General features: G+C 41.8%; 1 protein-coding gene across 3 annotated transcripts in view; it reads left to right on the plus strand.

Moving 5' to 3' along the window:
* Nucleotides 1-12,989, plus strand: part of fez2b (fasciculation and elongation protein zeta 2b) — a 43,092-nt gene that overhangs the window by 15,670 nt on the left and 14,433 nt on the right. For all 3 annotated transcript variants that reach the window (XM_066697494.1, XM_066697493.1, XM_066697495.1), the window contains exons 2-5: nt 4,643-4,751; nt 6,747-6,863; nt 9,162-9,306; nt 10,651-10,919. In XM_066697494.1, the coding sequence (XP_066553591.1) occupies nt 4,643-4,751; nt 6,747-6,863; nt 9,162-9,306; nt 10,651-10,919 (640 nt within the window). The remainder of the gene's footprint in view (nt 1-4,642; nt 4,752-6,746; nt 6,864-9,161; nt 9,307-10,650; nt 10,920-12,989) is intronic.

Here is a 12,989-nt window from a genome sequence, read left to right on the forward strand (position 1 = left end):
GCTGAGATCTGAGATTTTCTCGGTGAGCCGCACTAATAAATTCCCCCAGATTGCGAAGCCCGTGAGAAATCGCCAGCGTCACAATTTCATTACTTCTCCGAGCTGCAATAACATAAAACCATGAGGACTGACATTCCAGTTTTATGAGAGTCGGGATTGTAAATTAAATAACGCTATTGATCTGCTGAGCACTGCGGTCGGAAACAGAAGGAATTTTGACACGGTTCGGATGGTCTTTGAACAGCTGTGCCTTGGGGGTGCAGTGTTGTGTACTGTGGGATGCCTCCCTTGAAGGCTGTAGTCCATGTTGCAGGAGGCTCTTCTGCAGCCGTGGTTCAAAGTCCGCTCGGGGAAGCGTCCGTGTGAGAGTTAAAGTGCTCCAGGAAGTCAAACTGCAGTTGGTTTCCTGGGCTTTGTTCCCTCCGCTACTGAAAGGACTTTAAAGGACTGCAGTGAAACCTCCAAATATAATGGTCCCCATGCAGCACTCGGCCCTGCTTTCACCTTCAGACTCTGTCAAAATGAAGAGAAGAGGTTGCATTAATAAGGGATTACAGTTTATTTATTTATTTATTTAATCTTAGAGTTTACATTATTTAGAAGTCTTGTTTTTTAAACCAAACAATTCTGTTTCCTTGGTGTATTTTTTGTTTCTCTGCTAGTCTTTAGTTCCCTTTGTTGCGCCTTGATACATGTCAGGACTCCGCTGCATTGATACCAATCTAGTCGTTGGTCATTTCTATGATGCACATTTCTTAAAGTGAGAAGTACTTCTATTTGTTTGTAATTTAAATTAATTAAGAAGCCCCCATGCTGATTCCACTCCCTCTCCATATCAGTCACCACTTCCATCTCTTGTTAAAAAGCTCTAACAAACACTGCAGGTTAGGGATTGACTGATTTGGGTCGATATCTCGGTTGGAATTTTAGGTTAGTCAGGAGCCCTTTAATGCTTGAATCTATCGATCCATCTCAAATCCAGAGTTAGGCTATATGATGCAGTATGCCTCAATCTTTAATTGATTTAGAAATCTGTCCAATCGGAGAGGACATATTACAAAAGACACAGTTCCTTTAAGTACTTTAAAAATCACTGGGGGGCTTAAATGGATTCCTATAACGGCATTTGTGTGTTCTTCACACAGTGCATTCCAATGAGATCCCTGTAATGCTTAATGAGGTCCCTAAAGAGTGAGAGAACTGTATTTCAGAAACTAAGTGTGCTGTCAGTTTTAATGAAAGACTGCTTCGGAGTGTTTTCTTACTGGAATGTTACATCTGAGAGGAGCGGTTCTTTGTGTTTTTGAGAATGCCCATGGGAGATGAAAGTATACTCTTCTGGCAGGTGCGTGCATCTGTTGGAAATACATTCTTTTTAATTAATACCTAAGTTTATTGGACACATGAAGATTTTAGAAATCGGATCTCTTGCGCCACTAATTGTGGCTCCGCTGCCGCGAGCAGCATATGCTTCCAGTTATTGGGAGGCAGTGAAAAGTAGTGTTCTTTGTGTTGCACATCAGCTTTGTGATTTTAACAACACCTTAGTGAGCAATTTAGGTGGAGCTTAATGAGTTGGCTGTGTTAATTGCAGCAAAGTAGCCATCTACAGCATCAGACAAGAGAAGTCAATTTGTTTTTGTGTGCCTTGAGGTACATTGGACAACATATGTACTAAGAATTATGAAATTGAACTCTTAAACTGTCTTGAAGTGGATTGTTAACTAACACATTTTTGTATTATTAACCTTTTAGTCTTGGTGTTGTCACATAGAAGAAACCTCACAATATCAACATCAGATTCTCACCATTTCATTTAATGGCAGGTAATGACAATGGTTGTTGTCACTAAGGCTTAAAGATACATTTTAAATAATTCTTTACAAGTGTAGATTTTGTGTGTGAGATCAATGTTATTTGAATACTGACATTATTGGGTTAAACGGTATGATATAGGATATCACAGTAACCCCCTCCCCACACATCATAGCAAAACAATGACTATGACAACTGTGTGATAATAGAATTTGATTAGATATGATTTCCTCTGAGTCTAATACACTTCCATATTAATCCGTATGCAATGCTCATTTCTACTTTGCTTAGTCTGACTGTAAAGGTGGCTTGATACTTCTGTGCACCGATGTGTATAAATGGTTTCAGTTAAGGGTGTTTACTTTTTAATGACGGTCATATCATCAGCTTTCCTCTCCCCTCTTAGCTTTAAATGATTCAGGCAGAGTCTTCTGTGAGCATCTGTATGGCTGCTGCCAACAAGGGTTTTGTGCAAGAGCAAGATGTGTTGTTTTCTCTGGACAACAGTTTATCAATTGGGGTCTTCTTGTAAGCAGACATAGAGCTGAAAGCTTTGAAATGCACACACAGATGACTTCATATTATTGAGCTTTGAATGTTGGTGTCCATGTGATCTGAAAGTTGGAAGATGAGCAATTATTTACTGTAATTTTAAAGTAATTATGACACTTGCTAAAAAAGATCTGGCTATAAATCTTTTCCTAGCTGTATATCACCAGCAGGCTTGTTCTGAATCTCTCTCTGAACATCCTCTGTGCCCCTCCGTGCACAACATAAATAGTCACAGGTTACATAATGTCCTGTCCAAATAGTGGATCTTCAGCAGCTCACTGTCCTGCTCTCATTGTGTTGATTAGTCAGATCTCCTGCACTGCTCCTCTTGTCAAAAGCATGAAGGAACATGAGGATAACTCCATGAGGTAAGAGAGTAAATGGAACGAATATATATATATATATATATATATATATATATATATATATATATATATATATATTTATTTTTATGGTGTGGAATTATTGATTCTACATGACACGGCTTTCCTGTTATTTCCCTGTGCCTGTGTGTGTAGTCAGTGCAGGCATTGTCTCTTTTACCTTTCTGAAGATGAGTTTGAGTGGTCAGTCTCCTCAGATTAAGGTAATCCTGACCTGAGAAATTAATTTTACTATGATTATTTAGTACAGAATGTTCAGTACTTAAGGTTTTGTACATCTGGCCAATGACTCCTAGGAAGACCTATTTTTCACTTTTATTGGATTCTTAACCGAGAAATGACGCCCCCCCACTGCCTCGCCTGCACTTTATTTATTTATTTCTAAAATTAAAACAACAAACAAACAAGATCAGCTCACAACGAAGGGACTTAATTTGGATCACCTCCCAGTGGAGGAGCACAAAGCCATTTAAATAGAATTTTTAATCTGAAGCGGCAGGCAAACAAAAGGACTTAATATAAAGCAGTTTCCAGTCAAAATACCATACTGTGCATGTCATCACTGCAGAGGGGGAAGAATTGGGATAACAAGGTCCTTTTTAATGACTTTTTGTGCTTTTTTTGAGGGTATGTTTTCTCCTTGTAAATTACCTCTATTTTTCATGTATTTATTTAGTTTTGTTGTTTCTACTTTAGAGGGCATGTCACAATGTAGGACATTCAAGTGGAGGTGGCATGTGGGACAGGAGTGCCTTGAGGACAGGATCTGTCCCTGCGAGATTGTGTCACAACGCCGTATTACATGAGCTGAGAGGTTTGCCATTTTGTCGAAACGTGCAAGGTTCTTGTTTGACACAAAATGAGGGTCTGGCCCAGAGATTCCTGCTTATCTCCTGCCTGACAGCCATTCGCATTTTGCTCGCCATGGAGAAAGACTCCACCGAAGACCGTCTCACAGGTCGTCACTGCTCAAAATCCTGCAGCGTGTCCCTTGCACTATTAGTATTATAGGCTTGTGAAATATCCCATTTCGTCTGAGTGATTGGATACGTTGTGTGTGCTTAAAAACTCGGCTCAACCAATTCAACCAGTTCTGGGCAATAATAACAAATGGTGTTTCTGTGCGGTTTGCCGCTGCGATGAACAGCCACTTTCTGAATGTCTCTGTAGTTTATAGGGAAACTACATTTGGCACACAGTCTTATCTATTGCATTTCACTCCTGTCACGTCTGCTTCCACTTCGGCGTGAGTTCTCGGTGGCAGCCTCTCTGTGCAGAACTTCAGCCGTAATTGATCACTTTTGCTCCATCACCGCAGAGACGGGGCGTTTGATTTCAGCATTCCCCACCGTGGGAAGTGACAGAACTGCTCGTTTTGTTGTTTGCTCTCATGAAGGGCAGCGTGGAGCTTCCAGCAGGCTTGCTCCAGCTGTCTCCGTGGAGACGTTACGAACAGGAGCTGGGAAGTGCCAGTAAGCTATTCAGTGAGTGTAATTATCGTGCCCAACTCGACCGCTGTATTAACCTCCTGCCGCTCGAGTTTCTGGGCCTTTTCACTGCGTTTTCCTGTGTAGTAAATTTGTGCTTCTCAAGAAGAAGAGGGTGTCTGTTCGGAGTGGGAAAGTGTGAACCCAGGATGCTTGTTCGCTGGTCTTCATTCATTGCACAAATGGGGCCAGCGTGTATTCTGCATCAGCAACCCCCGAGATTGAGACAGTCCTACAGTACTCGGTGCTCCCTTGTTCACATAGACTTTTCACCAAGTGATCAAGTAGTGAAATTGTAAAAAAATATAATTTTGCCAGTGTTCTGCTGTGATCTGTATCTAACTCTTCTCCCTCCCTTTTTCTCTTTGTCTCCTTCCCCCCCCCCCCGTGTGTGTGTGCGCTTAGGATTTGGAATGCCCTGACTGATAACTATGGTAATGTGATGCCGGTGGATTGGAAGACATCCCACACACGCTCCCTTCACCTGCCAACTCTGAATTTGATTGAGAAAGGGGTAAGCACTGCCTTCAGAAACCATTACCGTTGTGTGCCAATGTGAAGACCACATCAATACCCATCTGAAAATGTCTGCTGACAGACTCCAAGCCCAAATGTCACTATTGTACATTATTACACTGTGTTTGCTTGAATGCAGTCACATGTCTGTCCCTCACACACTGTCATCCTGAGACTTTCTGAACATTTTGTTTTCAGTCTTTTACTTCAGATGACTGTTTCAGCATCAGTAAAAAGGTGACAATGTTCTGGTGGACTTGAGAGAGGAGCTCATACTGACTACATTAACACTGCATTAGTGTGAGGCCATCTGTGGCAGCAGTGGTTAACAGAGTAAGTAAGTTAGCCAATAACTAGGAGGCCGAGTTCTTATTACAGCCTTCTATCATCCTGTGTCATTTGCCATCTTTGTCTTGGGGAATGGAAACCTGCAAGACTGTAGGGGGTATAATAAAACATTGACAAAGACATTGGGTGTTGCTCTAAATAAAGTGGCCAGGCAGTAGCTATAAATTTCCCCATTGTCTTGTAGCTGCTGACTCACAGATTGCCTTCTGCTTCTTGACTTTTACAGTTGCTTAGGCATTTTATCTTTTTGCAGGATGGGCAGGGACGTTCTGCAAAACATATTTATTCCAATTTGGCACAATTAATGTGTTATTTGATTATCGTTATACTACTACTTAATTTGCATAATGTAATTTTGATCAGTTCCTTGTTGAATTCAGGTTACCTGCATCAGCCACATAAATTACTTCAAATAATTCTGCTGCTGCTGATGACAATAATAGTGATAAGGGAACACATTTGTCGTTGGTTGTTTAATTTGATCCTTTATGCAGTGTGGCCCAGCTTGGTGTACTTCTATAAGCCTTTCACACAGAATATTTATACAGCTGTCTCCTTATTGATTCATACCCTTCATATGAAGCAAAGTTAAGTTGATGCAAGTGCACTTTCTGTATTTTTTTTCAATGCACACCAAAGGAAGAAACCCCCCAAAAAATTAAAACTACCATTATGGTGCATATCGAAAGCAAATCTTTTAAAAGTAGTGACACACATCTGTACCTCTGTATAGATCATAATCACTTTATTGTTGCTGGCAGAAGAGGGCTGATCACGTTTTATTGTTCCAATTGGTTTATTGTATTTATGTGTACGATATTTTTAGTTCTTATGGTTTTTTTTTTTGGTTTTTTTTATATATATATATATATATATGTGTGTGTGTGTGTGTGTATATATATATATATATATATACACACACAAGTGTGTGTACCTGACAAAACCAATGTTTTTCATGTGTAAATCATGTGGACTGAAAGGATATAGCTTTATAGTATAGTAATCTTCAGTGTCTATTCTTTGCAGGTCCCATTTCTTAGTCACTCTGTGGTCTCATTATTCTTGAGCTGTCATTACTGAGCACATTAACATTGTTATGCGGCTGCTTTGTAATGAGAAAATTAGTTCTTGAAAGAGCCGGCAAAAATAGCTGCATGCGTTCTCAAAGCATGTTAAACTTGCCCTGTCAAAAGTGTGTTGAAAGCTGAGGGATGCAGACCTGAAACTTTATTTTTGTTTGACAGCGTACTCTATTTTTGGAAATGCTTCTGTTTTTGGTCTCCGAGATGAAAACGGCGGTTTGAACAAAAACATATTATCAGTGTTTTGAAAGTTGTTTACACTCCAGTTTTGAATTTCAAATGTCTAAAAATGTAAACAAGTGAGAAACCAGGAGGATGGGGAGAGAAAGCCAGAGATCAATGATGTGCGTTTTCAAATGAGTCATAAAAGCAAATGCAAAATTAGAATTTACTTTACAGCTCAGAAAGTGCAGTTTTATGTGCATTTACAAATAAATACATTTTGGTACACAAGTCAAATATTTACATGCTTTTGCACCTGAGTTTTGTTTAGTTTACTTTTTCTTTGCTCTTATTAACCCCAGCTGACTCATGCCCTTCTCATGTCCTGCTCTCTTTCACAGAAGGTGGACAATGCCAACCTGGACCTGTCTGATGACGAGGAGCTGAGAGAGCAGTTGGACATGCACTCGATCATTGTGTCCTGTATAAATGATGAGCCGCTCTTCACGGCCGAACAGGTAAAATCTCTAAATCTCTAACATTTCTATTGTTGTGGCAGTAGGAATAAAATAAACAGGTTTTTAGCTCAGAGTTTGGCATGACCAGTTTAAAGAATATAATCTGGTTTGATTTTGGGTTTTCCTCATCTGTAATACACGTTGTCACATCCTGGATATTATATTTTATCTATAGGGATATAGATAGATTCACCGAAGATGGGCTGTTCTTCTTTTCTTCAAAAACATCTTGGAGCAAATGGTTACCAGATAGTGATACAACACAATCACAGGGAAATGCAGTTCAATTCATATAACCAAGTCATTTTAGTGCTTAAATGTGTGTTCCTTTGGTTGTGGTTTAAATCCATCAAGGCCAATGCAACAACATCAAATCAAATACACATTTGAGGCCCCTTTAATAATCAGATTCTTTACTTCTCTTTGAGGCACTTCTTAATGCATATAAAATAGTAATTTTCATAAATCTGCCTCATGTGTACACACTGCTCCCCCTTTGTAGAACAGAAGAAACTAATTTGAGAGCGAGTGAATGATCACAGTCAGCAGCAGTTTTCCAACACATACAGGGTTTTTACTTTTTTATTTTGTGTGTGAGAAGAGATCAATGTTTTTTTTTGTTTGTTTTTTAAAGTTTCTTGTGGCGGGGGATCTTAGCATTTCCTTTACATGGCTCTTGGAAAAAGTGTCTCCGTGATACCGACAGCATGATTTCTAAAAGGGGAAAGATAAGGAGGAGGTTAGAAAATGATTTTTAAAGCATGAATTATTTAATCGAATCACTTCAATTATCTCTACATGGGCAGAAAATGTGTACAGAATAGACAGCTTCCCCCCTCTGGAGGATCCAGTGAAACAACAGCAGATACATTTTCCAGTTATTCCTCAATGTTATGCCGATGGCTTCGATCTCTGAGCCTATTCATAAGACAATGCAGTCCCTGAGTTTGCTTACTTTTTCATATCCTGTTTGTTTACGGGTTTATTTATTTATTAAATGCCAGATGGCCATCATCTCAATAACTGAGGTTGAGTTTAACAATTAATATTCATACCGCAGATCAGTTACAGTACGTCTCTCTCCATCGGGCAGGTGTGTGGCTCCCCGGTGTGCCGCTTGCAGACACTTTGGTGTGCTTCTTGCGTCAGCGTGAGGGTTCCTGTTTGTTTAGGGAACGCCACAGCTTTATTGCTGGGCGGGTTCGTGGGCTTGACCAAAGTGGTGAAGAGAATTGAATCGTGTTGGAGAGAAGCGCACAGCCCCCCTGCCCTGTTTTAAAGCAAAATGGTGACAAATTGTGGTGTGACTAAAACGGAACAAACTCCCAGAAACACAGCAGCACAAGATGCAAACACAAGAGTCTTGGGTCACCTGACATTGTGTTTCTGCAAGAGGCTCTGGACTTCTGTGCAGGTGTGTTTGGACCATTCTGCTATGTTTGAGGGACCTCCGTGTTTTGTGTGTTTGTTTGTAAATAGCTTTCCACAAACAAATGTCTTTTGCATCTTCTTTATGCCGTCGTCTTAATGCCACCCAGCCAAGCTAATCCCTAGCCAGAGAGAGAAGGATCAGTGAGTTTCATTAACTTCAAATGATCCTTAATCTATCTGAATGATCCTGTCCCAAGCCTGCAGTGTTGTGTAGGTGGATTAATCTGATTTATAAGATATGACTGATGTATAACATGGTAAAGCACAGAAGGGTGTATGGTAATGCATACTGTGCTAAACCATGGCAACGCATAGTAGTATTCCAGTACAAACATATAAAGAATAAATCTTCACAATTGTTTCAGGCTCCATCAGTCGGATGAGTTGCATGTTGTGTGTGGTGCTTTGTATTATCCTGGACCATGTCTGTTATCTTTTGCTGAACCGAGCCATACCCATAACCTGTTGGCAGGACTCACAGATGGCAAAATCAGACCCTGTTATACCACCCCCGTGCAACAAACTCCATCCCTCTATCGGAGTCTCAGAAGAGCCACATGGGTACAAGCCAGAGTGAGGGGATTAAACGTGGCCGAGTCTTGGTTGCATCTGGGAGAGATCATTATTGTCCTGTCGGTGCCACTCACTGCTGAGCAATACAGGGCTATTTCAGGATGAGGACATGTGCAAAGATAGCGACAAGAGGGAGGACAGCTTAAGTACCTCCTCTGCTATTGGGCTTATATATATTTATTTTTTTTACCCCCTCCCTTAACCACACATGCGTCTTTTAAACGGACTCAAAAAGAATCCAAGGGCGATTTTCGAGCACCCTTGTGACTGTGGGGGTGTGTGCGTCTTGTCCAGGTCATCGAGGAGATCGAGGAGATGATGCAGGAGTCTCCGGACCCCGAGGACGACGAGACCCCCTCGCAGTCCGACCGCCTGTCCCTGCTGTCCCAGGAGATCCACACCCTGAAGAGATCCAGCACCAACAACAGCTACGAGGAGCGTGAGTGACTGGGACATGGTGGGGGGTGGGGGGGCAGGTGTTGGGTGTGTCAAAGTGATATCGGTTGAGTATTGATTTTCCATCCAATATATATTAAAGTAACAAAAACTAAAAATAAATAGGTACTTTTATATACATCATTTTAGACAATCCGTCCCCTACTTCTCAATAGATTTTTTTTTCTGTAGTTTTATATTGAGAAATCAATCATTCGATCTTATTATTTATATAGTGCCCCATATACACAAAATCTCAAGGTGCTTTACAGCATAAATGTATGTAATAGTAATAATAGTCCCTGCTCATGTATATGCTTTATATTAAAAGTTTAAGGAGATAAGTCTTAATGCATCTATTAGTTCAATTTGGAAGGAGTGAGAATCTACAAGTACATTTCTAACTCAAGGCAGTGCAAATGAATAGCTCTGCACACGCCTCCCGTGGCCCCCAGTGTCGGCTGCGTGTCGTTATGGTCAAGTTATGGTGCTACCGGAACCCTAAGCTCTCTTTTGAGGAGTCCTTAGCATGCCAGTAAAATCATCCCCAACACTGCCTTCTACCCAGACACTAATGCACCATGAACGCTGCCCAGAGCATGCGGCTGCAGAGAGGCATAAAGGGCAAGGTTATAAAAATAAGATCTACGGCTCAATTGCCATCCAGGGCCCTTGACAGAGGATGGTTTCTGCCCAGAGTCTTCTCAGTGCTTGCTTTATCTTTCGAGTTCTGGATTTGATCAAGGTATATCAGTAATGCTGTTTGTCAAAGCAGCCAGAGTGTCTCAGATGCTTCTATAATCACTGAACATGGTGAAGGAAATGGAAATAAAAACTGTTACCTAAAGCCCATTTGTGTTATCCTCAACTAGCCAGAGGTAAACGTGAACTATGACTGCAAACATCTTAATCCCTTAAGTCATCTTAAGTCTTGAAGGATGATTAAGCAGTATTTCATAACATTTAATTTAATCATCATGTATGTGCCATACTGTGGGAATGAGGAATGAGGTTTCTGCTGAATCATCTTCATCATAATCATGCCTCTTACACACACAAGGTGGCTCTGTGCTCTTGTTGTCTCCAGCCTGGCAGATACATAGCTTTCACAATGATCACGTGTCTGCTGCCCAAATCTGATTAAGGAGCTCTGAAATACGCCCTGTAAAAGCTTTAACGGCTTACATTGTTTGGCAGGTGCTGATGATGATGAGTTCTTGGGCAGCTGTGCTGGTGAGAAGAGTAGAGAGTGGGAAAGAATCCCCAGTATTTCCTAGTGGGGGGAGCTCAGTGCTATACTGCCTTCCAGGGGGGCTTCCCGGTGATTCTCGGGCTTGTCTTCCATCAGGGGTGAAGCGGCTGTCCGTGGCAGAGCTGAACGAGCTGCTGGAGGAGGTGGAGACGGCCATCAGGGACTACTCCGAGGAGCTGATCCAGCAGCTGGCCCTGCGCGACGAGCTGGAGTTCGAGAAGGAGGTGAAGAACAGCTTCATCTCGGTGCTCATCGAGGTGCAGAACAAGCAGAAGGAGCACCGCGAGCTGCTCAAGAAGAAGAAGAAGCTGAAGAGCGCCGGCCCCCAGAACGGCAAGCCAGAGCGCAGCCACATGCCCGGAACTGTGAGTCCCCCCCGGCGCACGCTGCCCTCCCTTTCTCTCCTAGTCTGTCTCGGGTGTTTGGGTTTGCCTCGGTGTGTGTCGGGTACAGCTCGCAATCCTCTGCCCCACCCAAGCCCGACGGACGCCATGTTCCCAGGCCCATCGGTACCACGGGCTCCACTGAGTCACACAGCATGACAGCACAGGCTCAGACAGGCGCAGGCACAGCTTGAGATAGGCAGCCATTTCAGGCATAGAAAAGCAGCGTGAGGATTCATTCTGTGAATCTGTACCAGTGTACCTGTTTGAATCTTTTGTTTTAAATCCACATTTGATCGGTGTGCTGTGAATTGTGTGGTGCTGTTGGCATACAGATTTAAATGTAAGAAACCTTTTTATGCCAGCATATCCCCGAAAAGAATTGGGAGCAATCCACTGATGTGGTTGGGGATGCTCATTATAATGTGACAGAGCTCTAACTAGCTAGGAAACCAAAAAGCAGAATCTGTGATGAGATGAGATGAGATGAGAGGTTTTGTTTTTGTAATTTCTTGCAGTCTCCTTTCTTACTACAGCACTGTGGCCTGCTCTCTCTCTCCATTTGTGTGTATGTGCCTTCAGTACCAACCCTACTCTTACAATTCCCATAAAATCTCCGCTGTTTGGACCCTGAGGAAAGCCTAGCAGCCTCTGACATGTCAGTCTGTCTCCCAGGCTGATGTGTGAGCCCTGTCCTCTGGGCTCCGAGCTCCGCTGAGTATAATGGGCCCCAGGGGTGTGAAGCTGTGACTCATGGGTAGGACTGCTTCACCAAGCGGCTAAAGGGAAACTCTGCCGCTTTCGAGATCAAAAGCCAGCTCTGCCATCCTGTAATGTGATTATCTGTGTGTAGTTTTTATTTTTTATTTTTTTCCTACTGTTCTTTAGGATTCTTGAGGATTCAAGAACAGCCAGGCTATTTTTAGAACTTGCTCTATTTTTTTCTTTTCTTTTTTCTTCCCCCAATTAAAGGGATTGTGTTTCCAAGACTTCATCTGCATTGTCAGCTCCCAAGTCTAATTTGCCTTCTGCGAAGAGAGAGGGAGGAGGAAAAAAAAAAAGAAAAGCAAAAAAATTGAAATGATGCAATGAGGAGAGAAAAAAGAAAAAATCATTCTCTCCAGAGTGGTTAGCAGAGATGTCACTGCTTTGCTGGCCAGTGGGAAATGCTTGTTCAGGTCACAAGTGCAGCGAGTGTTTCAGTCTCTGCCTCCATGTGTCTCCCAAATCTTTTTTGTTTTCCCCCTCCAAAGGTCCGGCTACTTTATTGTAGATCCTCTCAGCAGTAAACACAGAAGCAGCTGTTGAGCAAAGATTTTCTTTTTAAAGCAGTGAGTGTCAGGTTTGGCTGCTCCCTGAAGCTTGGCTAGCTAAGCAGATGAGCTTTTTACTGATTAAGAAAGGGACAGAAAATGGATGGTTGCCTTTTTTTTTGGTCTGTCAAAGACGCTTCTAAACGCTGCTGTGAATTGAGTGGTGTTTCAGGATGGTGTTTGTTGCCTTGCAGCTTTTGGTCCTCAAGTTCAGTATTAATAGCATGTGCATGGGCATGATCAAGCATGATTTTCTAACCGAGCATGCTAATTATTCCTAATCTGTTAAAACTTAATTAACTGTAATTTTAGAGGAGAGCCCAGGTTCTAGAATCTAGACTGTTCTGGTGTTCAAATCCAACTTCATTTTGAATACAGATATTGGTACAACACAATCAGACCAGGCATTCCCTAGCTGTGTTTTCAAATCCCTCCGTTCGTGGGTGAAGCTCAGTCTCCTTACAAGGATGTTTGCATAAAGCCACCTTTAGATGTTACTGGAGAGGAATCCAAGTAAAAAGTAACATTTCAAATTTTCTAATTCCAATTAATGATGTATTTGGTCTCTCTCTCCCCTGTGAGAGAGCACCTCAAGTCTAAGTAGAATGGTGGAAGATTATTTGAATAAAGAATTCATTAAAGTTACATATGAAAATGGATTAGTGTGTAGCTTTCACTCTATAGTAGTAGTAGTAGTAGTAGTAGTAGTAGTAGTAGTAGTAGTAGTAGTAGTAGTAGT

The sequence above is a fragment of the Amia ocellicauda genome, chromosome 1 (assembly GCF_036373705.1).
Source record: "Amia ocellicauda isolate fAmiCal2 chromosome 1, fAmiCal2.hap1, whole genome shotgun sequence".
Lineage (NCBI taxonomy): Eukaryota > Metazoa > Chordata > Actinopteri > Amiiformes > Amiidae > Amia > Amia ocellicauda.